At 33.4% G+C, this 13,308-nt stretch overlaps 1 protein-coding gene across 13 annotated transcripts in view; it reads right to left on the minus strand.

Moving 5' to 3' along the window:
• The window catches only part of FER (FER tyrosine kinase), a 461,718-nt gene that overhangs the window by 329,373 nt on the left and 119,037 nt on the right, over positions 1-13,308 (minus strand). For 11 of the 13 annotated variants that reach the window (XR_012129973.1, XM_073233126.1, XM_037011947.2 and 8 more), the window contains one exon: positions 12,230-12,419. Coding sequence is in view for 12 of the 13 variants with exons in the window: in XM_073233126.1 (XP_073089227.1) it covers positions 12,230-12,419 (190 nt within the window). In the remaining variant the exon portion in view is untranslated. The other 2 variants (XM_073233158.1, XM_073233149.1) reach the window with 2 other exon arrangements.

Below are 13,308 nucleotides of genomic sequence, written 5' to 3' on the forward strand. Positions count from 1 at the left end.
CTCTTCCTCTATTCTAATTATTTCTTTTCACATACTTCTCTCAACATAAACTACTTTTGGAAAGAGGAGGTCCAGGCTTAGACACAATTGTGAAAGAGACAAAATTTATCACCAACAATCTCTAACTTTCCCTTTCACCACCACACCCACTCACTAGCCTGCCTATCTGTATCAGGACTGCCACTCAAAGCATCTTTTCACATGTCTGAACTACCCACCGTCAGGGTGATTCCCACTCTCTTCAGTAACCAAAGCCCCAGATTTGAGGTACATAGTAATATATCAGAAAGTTTAATATGCTGCTTTCCCAAGGCATTCAGCATTAAAAAGAGCTCTTTAAGACAGAATCCTCTGCCAGTAGTCCTCAAACTTTTTCAATCCCAAAAGGCATGAATGATACAACACTTTCTCAGCAAACATAGTTCACCACGGCTTGTTAATTAAAGCAACAGGAAGGGAGGGCATATAGTCCATGGAAGAAATGTCGTAGTATGGAAAGGGAGCTGGCAACAGAGAGAGAGAAATATGGCCTGTGTAGTTTAAAAAGCAAGTAATTCTAAAAAGAGCCATCAACAGCCCGACACACTGACACAAAACAACACACACACACACAGAGTTGAGCATGCTTTTAGTTTGATCCCATGCTAAATTCAAACAATTTTCTTCTGAAATTTTTAATTGAAGTACAAGATGCATACAGCAAAGTATACAAAAGTGTACAGTTTATAAATTTTCATAAATTGTAAATATCTCTGCAACCCAAACAGATAAAAAAACAAGTCAATTCCACATTCCAGAAACCCCACATGTGCCTTTTAGTCACTCCCCAAACCCCACCATAGTAACCACTATCCTAACTTGTTATACCATAGATTACTTTTGCCTCTTTTTGAACTCTATATAAAAGGAATCACAGAATATGTAGTCTGGTACCTTTCACGTGATATTATGTTTATAAGATTCATCCATACTGCTGTATGTAGTTGTAATTTCTTCATTCTCACTACTGAAGAATAGCCCACTGGGTAAATATTCCACAATTTATTATTCTATTGCCAACTGACATTCAGCAGTTTCTAGGTTGGGTCTATTATGAATAGTGCTTCTGTGAATATTCTTGACATGTCTTTGGGAAAGAGTATGTATTCAATTGTTGTGTCTGTAATTAGGAGTCTATGTCTTGGGTCATGAGGTGTGCACATGCCCTTCATTAGTACATACTGCCAAAGAGTTTTTCTAAAGTAGTTATAGTGGCTAAACATCTTGACCCTGTTTAAATGACACCGTAGACTTAATTTCTGATTCTGCCTATCCAGCAGTAATGAATATGCAAGGCAAGGCTACTTCTCTGCTTCCTTTCCTTTCTACAAGTGTTACAAGGAGTTTATTACTCTCTAAAACAAATTCTAGAATACTATGCTCCTGTACATTAACTCACTGATTAGGTGTTTTGTTTTGTTTGTGCTACATACCAAGCAATATGTAAAGAAGGAGTCAAGCATTTGTCTAAAAACTGAAATCTAAACACTGTTGGCTTCATTCTGAAACATCAGGCATGTTGAAGAAAAATTTATTGAGCACCTATTCTTTGCCAGATACTGTGTTAAGCACCAGAAGCTTTATATGGAAACTAGTTATAAGAGGTGAGGTATTTATAATAATAGCATAAATGAAGCCAGGGCATTTTCATTCTCAGTGTTATCATCCACTGGCCTAAGGTCTTTGCAAGGGGCTTATGATTATTTTCCTTCCAGCTCAACCCTTGACATTATTATGATAATTTTTATACCCAAGCCCTCAAAGTTCCTTGAATGTCTTCATCAACAATCATCAACAATGTTCATTCATGCTCAACTTCAGTACCAGATTCTACTATTCCTACCTTGGAACTTACCAGTCAGAATTACTTTATTGTGAGATTTTAGACCACACTTGATAGCTTCTTATAAACCTCTACTACACTTGTTCTTAAACTAAATTAAGATTAACTCTTAACTCCAACTACACTTGTTCTTAAACCAAGTTAACTACAAATTAACTCCAACTATACTTGTTCTTAAACCAAATTAATACAGCCAGCCCCAGAATGCTCAGAGATTCTCCCAGGCTTTCACACCTTATATTCTCCTTTATTTTTTGTTCTTTCCTTGATAGGGACACTTTTGGTAATTGTGGCTGGCACTCATTCTGGTTGGTCAGAGCGCATGGTAGAGATAATATAAAGCTTTTTGGCAAGACATTTAGAGTCATTGGTATTTAGCCTGAAAGTCATAAAAAGTCATTGAAGGCGTTCTTGCGGGGGTCAGTATAATCAGATTTGTTTTGATTTGAAATTTTAAAGATTATTTGGCTCGAGTATGGAGAACAGGTTGGAAGGAGGCCACTGTGGATAGTGATAGTAAAATAAATCATTATTTATAATTTTGTTTCTTAATCTTTTTTTTCATTACTAGTAGGATTGAAAGTTTTTCATAATTTTATTAAAGTTTGTATTTCCTCTAGTGTAAATTTCTTATTCTTGCTTTTTATCCACTTTTAATTGCTACATTACTTCTTTATAAACCAATTTGGATGATTTACTTATATATTTAAAAACATTAATCCTTTGTCATATTTGCAACACGTATTATTCCCAGTTTTTTACTCTGTATTTTAATAGTTCTCCAACATAGGGAAATATTCACTTACATTTTTTTTTAGTATTTCTGTGGCTTTATTTTTTTATATATTTGGGTACTAGATCTGAAATTTATTTTTTATTTGGCATGAGCTTAGATCTAAATATTTATCAAATATATAGAATAATCTTTTGTTTTCCTTAATGTACTCTTATCTTCTATTAAAACCGTATGTATTTGTGTGTGTGTGTGTGTGTGTGTGTGTGTGTACGTGCGTACAGGAGCTTTTTTGGGCTGAGTATTCTTCTCTATCAGTCCATCTGAATATTCTTGTTTCTTAACTATGCTGTCTTAAAACAATATAACCTTACAGCTGTCCAAATCTTATGTTTCTAACATCATCAGTATAACATTAATTCAAGTTTCAAAGTGAAGGCAGATAAAAGGATCTGAATTTGTTTATATTCTTCTTATATCCCCTGCAACATCCACCACATAGTTAAATACACAGAAGGGTAACTGATTTTTTCTGATTGAGTTGTTTCTCCTTTCAAGGATTAAATAATTTTTAAGCAACTATCAGAACTTTTCCAGAAGAATTATCCTTCACTCTAAAAGAACTCTAGATATATTCTGACAGAGAAAACCTTTTCTTAGTGTAAGATTACCATTCATCTGGGATTTGCAAAGTAAAACAATGGCTTTTAAAATTAACAGCTGAGTCTTACTCTTTTAAATACTAACACTGAGAAACAATTTTTTGCAGAACACTATAGTGAAAGAGAAAAATTTAGGATTTTAAATATAGTGAAAGAGAAAATATTAGGATTTTAAATTATTTCATTAGGTACCAAATTAATCAATAAATCATACTATTTCTATATTTCTGTGAAACTTTTCAATTAAATTAAAGAAGTTAATATGTCTAATATTCAAAATTCAATACATAAGATTTTGGAGATAACATATAATCTTTACCTTCTCTACATGCACGGTCAAATATCTACCCACAATTCAAGCCAAAAGATAACAACACCTTTACATGTAAATTTCAAGACAAACACTATTCAGCTTAATAGAGGAATTAGCAAATTAATTGTAGAGGCTTGAGTAACTTTTTTCAGGTTGAAGAAAATTATTTAAAATTTTTAAAAGAGTGTCCTGAGCATGTTATGCAATGGCTTAAATGCCAACTAGTGCTTTCTTGATTGATTGATTTTTAGTAACTGTAAAAACAAAAAAAAAACTGTAGGAGAAAAGGAATAATTGTATTCATCTATCAATAGGAATTTTGAGGCATTTTATTTTTCACCAGTATTGTGACAAATTAGTCATGTATCTAGTATCTTTTTTCTTCAGATTATTAAATTTCTCCTCTGTCTATTCAAACAATGTATCTGCAAATGTATGTTTTTTAAATTTGTAATTAACAAAGACTGAATGCCAATTTATACTATTTATCAGTTAAGTAAATACTCTGAAAAAAAAAGTCACAGGGAGAAAATCTCTTTACTGTGTGAATAATAAACTGTTAATAAATTTGAATGTTTTATTACATTTAACCTTTTCTGCATGAACTTACATAAGTCTCTTTAGTTCTCTACATTAATTGTTCATCTTTATTTTGAGTAGTATTCTGGCATTCCCAATTTCCTTGGAAATGCAGATTTAGGATTCACTGATGTTTAAATCATAACAGAAGTGGGGGAAAGCCCACAGATACTTTGTTACAAAGAAAAGAATTGAAAGTCAAGGGCAGAGGGCTAAAGGTGAGGAATGTGAAGGTTCAGTTTCATCAAAGGACTTAACCCTGATGTTTTCTTGTTACTTAAATGTTTATTGTGACTTCTACTTGCTGAATGTATATCTAAGAGTGCAGAGACTTTGTCTATTATCCAGGATGTCTCCATCCATGGCACACAATAGATATTCATAGAAGTTGGTTAATTGTATTAGTAAGAAAGCAGAAAGAGAAAGAGGAGAAATGGGGGCAGAGGTGAAGAGGCAGAAGAGGGAGAAGCAAAGAAATGAAGAAGAGGTGAAAGAAAAGGGACAAAAAATTGTGCTAAGCTCCTAACTGCATCTAGGGCTCTGTATTGTGCCTTTGTCTTTGCATTCATTCATTTAGTACTGATTACAGTCCTATGAGGTTCGTATTACTAGACATATTTTCAGATGAAGAAACTGAGGTTTTGGGGAGTAAAAATTCACCTAAAGGCAATTAGACCCAGGACAATTTGACTCAAATTCCTACATTTTCTCCACTCTGCCCTGCTGTTTTTATTTATTGAGATGAATTAAAAAAGACTGAACTTGTATCACGGACCTTTTCACATCAGAATGGTATAAACTAGAAATAAATTACACAAAGAAAACAAAAAGCCTACATGGAGGATAAACAACATGCTTCTAAATAATCACATCAATGGACAAATTAAAATTGAAATGAAGTAATACATGGAGACAAATGAAAATAAAAATTCAACGGTCCAAAATTTGTGGTATGCTACAAAAGCTGATCTAAGAGGGAAGTACAAAACAATATAGGCCTACCTCAAGAAAGAACAACAATCACAAATAAACAGTCTAAACTCACAATTAAAGAAATTAGGAAAAAAGGAACAAATGAAACCCAAAGTTAGTAGAAGGAGAGACACAATAAAGATCAGAGAAGAAATAAAATAGAGAAGCGTAAACATCAGAAAAAAAGAAATCAATGAAACCAGGAGCTGGTTCTTTGAGAAAATAAACAAAATAGATAAACCCTGAACCAGACTTATCAAGAAAAAAAGAGAGAGTGCACATATAAACAAAATCAGAAATAAAGAAGGAATAGTAACAGACACCAGGCAAAGGAAACAAAATAAAAAATGAACAAGTGGGACTATATCAAATTAAAAAGCTTCTCTACAGCAAAGGACACCATTAATAGAACAAAAAGGCCACCTTCATTATGGGAGAATATACTCACCTGATAAGGGTTTAACATCCAAAATATATAAATAACTCATATACCTCAACACCCAAAAAACAAATAACTTGATTAAAAAATTGGTATAGAGGACCTGAAAACCATTTCTCCAAAGAAGAAATACAGATGGCCAATAGGCACATGAAAAGATATCCCATATCGCTAAGCATCAGGGAAATGCAAATCAAAATCACTATGAGATATCACCTCACACTAGTCAAAACAGCCACTATCCAAAAGATAAGAAATAACAAGTGTTGGTGAGAATGTGGAGAAAGGGGAACCCTCCTACACTCTTGGTGGGAATGTAAATTGGTGCAACGACTGTGGAAAGCAGTACTGAGGTTCCTCAAAAAACTAAAAATAGAAATACCAGTAGACCCAGTAATTCCACTTTCAGGAATTTATGTGAAGAAAACAAAATCCCTGATTTGAAAACATATATGCACCCCTATGTTTAGTATTGCACTATCTGCAGTAGCCAAGATATGGAAGCAACCTAAGTGTCCATCAATAGCTGAATGGATAAAGAAGATGTGGTACATATACACAATGGAGTATCATTCAGCCATAAAAAGAAATGAAATCCTGCCATTTGCAACAACATGGATGGATCTGGAGAGTATTATGTTGATTAAATAAGCCAGGTGGAAAAAGACAAATACCATATTATTTCACTTATTTGTGGAGTATGAAAACAAAGCAAAACAGAAGAAGCAAAAGAGCAGTAGACTCATAGACACAGAGAAGTGACTAGTGGTTACCAAGTGGCAGGGGTGGGGATGGGGCGGGAAAAGGGGGAGGGGAATAAAGAGGCACAATAATTCACAATCACAATATAAGTTGGTCATGGGGATAGCAGTTCAGCATGGAGAATACAGATATTATACTATATCTGGAACATCTTTCTACATTGATAGATAGTAACCACGCTATAGGGGGTGAGGATTTAATAATATGGGTAACTGTTGAACCATTGTGATGTACATTTGAAACCAATACAATATTGTTCTCTTCAATAAAAAAAAGTATTTAGGATTTTAAAAAGTATATTAAGCTTATTAAGGCTTATTATCCATTTTTCCCTCATTACAAATAATGCTGCTATATTAAAAATAAATGTTTCCTAAATAACTGGAGAATAGAAGAGTTGTGTTGAAGTTGATTTAAAAAAATAAAAGAACAATAAATACATAAGATAATCTGGTAGAGAAATCTATATTCATACTTAACTTAATGAGCAGCTACTAATTTACTTGCGTACTAAGCTACATTATTAGAAATCGAATTTTATGTTTCAACAGAATCTCATAATATATAAAATACATTTATTTTACACACATTTTCTCATTTCAGTGTCATAGAAATCCTGTCAGCTAAGGAGGCTATATGTTTATTTCTTCCCTTTATGGTAAAGAAAACTCAGAAAGGTGAAAGAATCTGACTATAGTTACACAGCTGGGGCTAAGCTCATCTGAGGTCTCCTGATTCCTAGTGCAGTGCTTTTCTCAGTAGATTTGAGGAGCAAAGCTTGGAATTAACCTTTACCTTATGTATTTAAAAAAAGAAAATGTACCTGATGATGAAAACAGATAAAGCTTCAATGATGTCAACATGATATCTCAATTGATAACAGTCCATTTGAATACTGAACTATAAAACTGAAAATAGACACTTCTGTAAAATGGGTTACTATTGAGTTATAATGACAGACAATATTTAGTCAATAAACCACACATTTTGGTTGAAAATGTAACAAAACAGGATTTTATTGAAAGCGCCATTCAACCAAGCCAAACTAACTCAGTAAGATACATAGAGAAGATAAATGTGCTGTATAGTATTCAATAAAAAGGGCTTTAAAAATGTGCAATTTCAGAAATGTCAAAGTAAAGGCTATTATCTTATAGAATAGCTAAACATATTTAATCAGTAGGAACTCATTATATGGTGCCATCAATTCTAAATATATTGTTTTTGATATATTCAGGAAATTGTTTCAACAAAAATTATTATATTTGGTGCAAAGCACATGCCATTATAAATAAAATAATTAGATCACTCTAGAGTGAAAATGAATCCAATTCCTCAATTCAACAGACACTGACTGAAAACTTACTATGTTCTTATAACTAGACAGTTAAAAACAAACATGAAGGAGAGTGAGGTGCTTTAACTAAATAAATAGGGAAGTCAACCAATGTTTACTCAAGGATTAGAAAATTCTAGTATTTCCATTATTATCCAAGGACAGTCAATAAAGAGTTCACTTTCTTAATTTGCCCCAGAAGGAAGACACTTCTGTCCTCAGAGCTAGAACTGAAAAATAAGATAAAATAACTCTTGGGTTCATAGAACATTTAAACAACTCAAAATGCCTTTAGAATGATCAGCACATTTAATCTATCATTAATGCAATTAGATAAGGAAAGATTTATCTTCTAATTCAGTATTTCCCAAAGGATGTTCCATTTCACTGTGGTCCCTTCAGGATGCTCTTTGAAAAGGGATTAGGCCAGTATTTCCAGAGATGCTGCATTCCATGTTATATTTCCCCTCTTGGGTATTTGATATTAAAAGTTCAGAAAATTCCTGCAGTCAATTCGACTGTTTCTTTTGCCTTAACCCAGAGTGTCCCAAATTCTGGAACTCACTTCTCATTGGAACACTGCAAGGACACCAAACTCTCTTGATTTTTTGCTGCCTTTCTGGTTATTCCTTCTCAGTCTTCTACTGATTCCTCCTCTTCTGACCTCCTAACTTGAAATGTCCCAGAAATCAGTCCTTGTTTCTCTTTTCTTCTGTATCTATCCACTCTCACTTGGTAATTTCCTACAGTCAAATGATTTTAAATAACATTTGATGCCTACAACTCTCAAATTTATATTTCCAGTCTAAATCATGCTCCTGAACTCTAAACCCAAATAATGAATTTCTACAGATTTCTTTTTTTCAGAAAGAAACCAAAGTATTGCTCTTCCTCATCAAAGCTATTCTATGTGTAGTCTTCCCATGCACTTGGAACAAATTCCATTCCTCTAGTGCTCCTGCTAAAAACCTTAAAGTTATCCTTTACTCTTCTCTCTCATACCCAACATTTAATCCACAGGAAACCTCATGGGCTCAACCTTCAAAATATATCCAGAAGGCAAACACTTCCTACCACTTCCCGTGCTCATCCTTGCTCAAACTGTCATCTTCTATCACCTGGCTTACTGTAGTGATCTCACTCTCCCATCCTTACTCCCCTTAAGAATATTCTCAACACAGTTACCACAGCAAGCCACTTAAATCAAAAGTCAGAACATGTCATTCCTGTTAATACCCTCATTTTACCCAAAGAGGAGCCTAATTTTTAATTATGAGCCACAAGACCCTATGAATTGGTTTGCCATTACTTCTTCAACCTCGCTCCCCATACTCTTGCTGTCCCCTCCACTCAGACTTCCTTATTGTACTTTGAACAGTCCAAACATTTTCCTACCTTATAGACTGTGCAATGGATGCTCTCTCTGGAATGCTCTTTCTATAGGAATTGAGTGACTTTCTAGCTCCATTTCAAGCTTTTGTTCAAATAGCACCTTCTCAGTGATGCTTATCCTAACTTGCATAATGTTGTGTTCCAACCTCCAATTCCCAATCTTTACCCTGCTCTGTTTCTACTCCTTAGCAATTATCATCTTCTGATATAATAGATAATTTACTTACTTATTAACTGCCACTCACCACAGAATATAACCTCTAAGGAAGATTTTTTGTTAGTTTTATTCATTGATGTATTCCAAGTATCTAGAAATGTGCCTGACACATAGTAGGCACTCATAAAATATTGCCTGAATGAATAAATAAAACATACTTATCCACTGACAGTAAAGAATTAGTTTGTAATACTTAATATTTATCACATTTTCCTTGGTATTTTGACCAAAATTCGACCGAGGTGAAAAAAGACATTAGAAGAATGACATTTACTAACAGAAATGATTATATTATCTGTCTCTACAATTGTTTTAAATTTCTCTAAATTAATGGATGGGCTTTCATTCTGATTGAATTATACAGTCAAAATAAACATTAATACACCTAAGAAACTAACTATACAATCCTATCCCTAATTACCCACCTAACTCACCATCAAATTTTTGTAAAAGTACACAATCCATGGCCCATTGCAGTGGTAAGCTCCTTAAAGCACTGTTCTACAGAAGCATTTTACCACTGAAGAGTCAGTGTTTTGGTTAATACTGCCATTATTTAGAATCATGTACAACAGCTCATTGTCTCTCTTACACTTATATAATACATAGACCAAGTTTCATTTTTTTCCATGATATCATAGTTTAATTTTTAGTTCTTCTAATTCTTCTAGTATTCAACTACCATTTTCCTTGTTGATATTTTACACCATTTAAAAGGATGAAATTTATAAAGAGGAAATAGCAAAATAGAACTGCTTCTGCTAATTTCAGGCTTTACTTATAATACTATTAATAAAACAATGCTTCAACAACCATTTGGGAAAAAATCATTTAAAGCTTTAATATTTTTATTGTTTTTTTAAAAATTGAAAAGTAACATTCTAATTAGTAATTGAAAAGATTGTATTATGCAACACCTTCATTGACACGTGGGAATATTAGGTTTTAAGAACTATGTATTGTAAATATTTCTTCTTGTTTGATAAAACATATTTTAAAGCCTCTTTAATTGGCATTGATTTGGGAAGTGCCCAGTTTGATATATAAAATGTTATATTACTACTTGTAACCACATATATTGTAGTATTCCTTTGTAAAATCCTTAAAGATTTAGTAGAAGCATTGCTTCAATGAATAGGTAAGATACATTTAAAATTAGAATTTAAAGTATTTTTAAATAATAGGATAAAATGAAATTGTATGACATCACTTTATAAAAACTTACAAGGTATTATCATCATTTAATAAATGGATATAAGAGAAAGTTTGAAAGTACCAGAAAAGTCTGTTTTCTTGAACATTGTACATTCTCTCTGAAACAATATTTATTCATTTGTTGAAAAAGTTCAATTATGAAAGGTAAAACTCCAAATGATCATGTTCCTGATGAAATAAAAATGACGTGTTTATTTTAAATTTCAAAGTCTAGTGTCTAGTCATAATTATCAAATGGGGATATCCTATCACCTAGTGACTTGAATAACTCTCTTTTATTCTATCACAATAATAATGCCAATATGGATCATCTGCACACAGAATTACATTAGATAGCCAGTTTTAACATACCTGCCACTAAATCAAATATGAAATGACCAATTGCCCACCCACAGGGAGACAAGGAAATATTATAAACCAAACTCAGAGAACAAGTGATTTCCTAGCTAAGGTTTTCAAAAGCCAAGTAAAAGAAAAATAACTTCAGAAGTTCCTCTGAAAGAATGCGTAGCCTCGTAGTTATCAAGTGTCATAAAGCAAGAAAGGGAATCTAGCAGGGTCCTAGATACATATGGTAAGATCCTTGTCATCTGATAGGGCAGTAAAAAAGAACAAGAAATTTTAATTCATAATTCACAATATAATATGCAGATTAGCATAGCTCAGTAACAAAAATAGGAATAATCACATTTAAATAGTTCACATTCAATTTCCACATTTTCAAATGCAGTGTATAGATTTAACAATCAAACTGTACTATTTAAAACCACATAAACTAAAGATTGCTAAAATATCAGCTAAGGCATCATTAACTATAATAGTTCTATTTAAGTACTACATCTATAGCTACCCAAGAAAAGGCCAGCCAAGAATACAGCTCAGGCTTCTTCATCCTTGGCACTACTGACATTCTGAACTGGATAGTTTTTTGTTGTGAGTATGAAGGGAAGGGCTATCCTGTGCACTGTAGAAGGTTTGGCAGTATCACTGACCTCTACCCACTGGATACCCAGAGCACCCACCAACTGTGACAACCAAAAATGTCTGGAGACATTTCCAAATGTCCCCTGGGGGGCAAAACTGCCTCTTGATGAGACCCAACAATATAAGACAGAAGGAAGGAAGGAAGAAAGGGAGGGAGAGAGGGGGCCAGGGAGGAAGGATGGGAAAGAGAGAGTATTTATACTAGGCATTCTTATTTAATGAAACTATATAAAATAAAGTTGAATTTCTAGTTGGTGGATTTTAATGTGTTTATTGCAACTCAAGGATATTTGTAAGAAAAAAATCATTTTTGAACAAAATAATTTTTTTGTGTGAAAACAATAAACACATCATTAATCTCAGGTAAATAAGATTAATAAGATTCTACTGTTCTTAATAAGAGAAAAAAAATCCATAAATAGCTTTCTCCTTATTTATTTCTATCTTAAGAATAACACCCTACCTTCCTGCTGTCTCCCAGAAATAAAAACAATTGCAGTCTTTGTTTTCAGTTTTGAAGGCAAGAGAACTTTTTTCCTCTGACTCTACAGGTACCTCCTGAAAGCGCTTTCCAGGTGACCTGAGGTGACTGGCAGTCTACTTTGCATTTACAAACAAGTTTAATAGGACCTGCATATTAACAAGAGTAATACCTTGTTACAGCAAACCAGAATTAAATTTGCATTCACTTATTTCCTAGATACTACTCTTTCAAGTTCTCATTTGATTACTCTTTGGCTTACCATAGAAGTAACTGATCTTGCATCTTCTTCATAATTGACTACAGGAGGTGGCTCTTTCCCATCATTTTCTTGTACTTTCTGCTCTAGTATTTCTTTTTGTGCTGTAAACTTTGCCTCAGTGCATCTCAGCTGCTGCACTGACTGTTTCAGCTCTTCAAGTGTCTGTTTTTGGCTTAACAAAAGCACAACACTAAAAGAGAACACATTAAATATAAATTATTTCAACTTCTTTAAGAAACAAAGACTTTATAGGAACCTATATACATATAGCTATATATATGTCTATTACGTTGTTTTCTCTTATTTCATCTTTATGAGTCCTTCAGAATCATAAAAATTATGAAACTAAACAGATTTTGAACCATACAATAGTTGTTAAATATTAGCATTAACAAAATGGAAGGAAATGTTTGAAAGCAAAAATCAAATTCAAGATGTTTTAAAAAATATGATCTATGGCATTTGTTTTATTTTACAGCTGAAACTTCTACCTCATAGAGTACTCTCACTTAGGTCCAGAGAGTAGGGCCTAAAATGTTTAATATGACTGAAGCTGGATCTTAATTTATTTCAAATCTCAAATGGAATATACTAGAGTCAGATCTTTGCCTGGGGTAAAATGAATCAAATCAAGGTAACAGCTTGGGACCAAGATGTGTGTATATTGTGAAAGATGTGTGTTTAGAGTTGGGAAAAGATTTTCTGACAAGGACTGAGGACTGAGATGTCACTGAGAGAATTAGCATACGTAAGTACCAAATCTTTCCAATATTCCCTGTAAAGGCAGTAGCATTCCCCATTTATCTTTTAGAGAATGACATAGGCCACGTGTTGCCTAAATGTGACTTTTTATCTCTTAGACGCTGCCCCTAATGGGAATTTCAGACTAATTCACCCACTTTAAAGCCATAAGAAAACAGGAAATGGTGGTGGGGAACACATCTGGAAACACTGTCACACAGAGTACATTACCTTAAAGAACTGCGCCATGCACTACTGAAAGTTACTTATATGTAACAGACAACAGACTGTCAATCAGAGAAAGCTACAGAGCTGGAGAATAGGTCAGAAAATGTTTC

The sequence above is a fragment of the Manis javanica genome, chromosome 1 (genome assembly GCF_040802235.1).
Source record: "Manis javanica isolate MJ-LG chromosome 1, MJ_LKY, whole genome shotgun sequence".
NCBI classification, from domain to species: domain Eukaryota; kingdom Metazoa; phylum Chordata; class Mammalia; order Pholidota; family Manidae; genus Manis; species Manis javanica.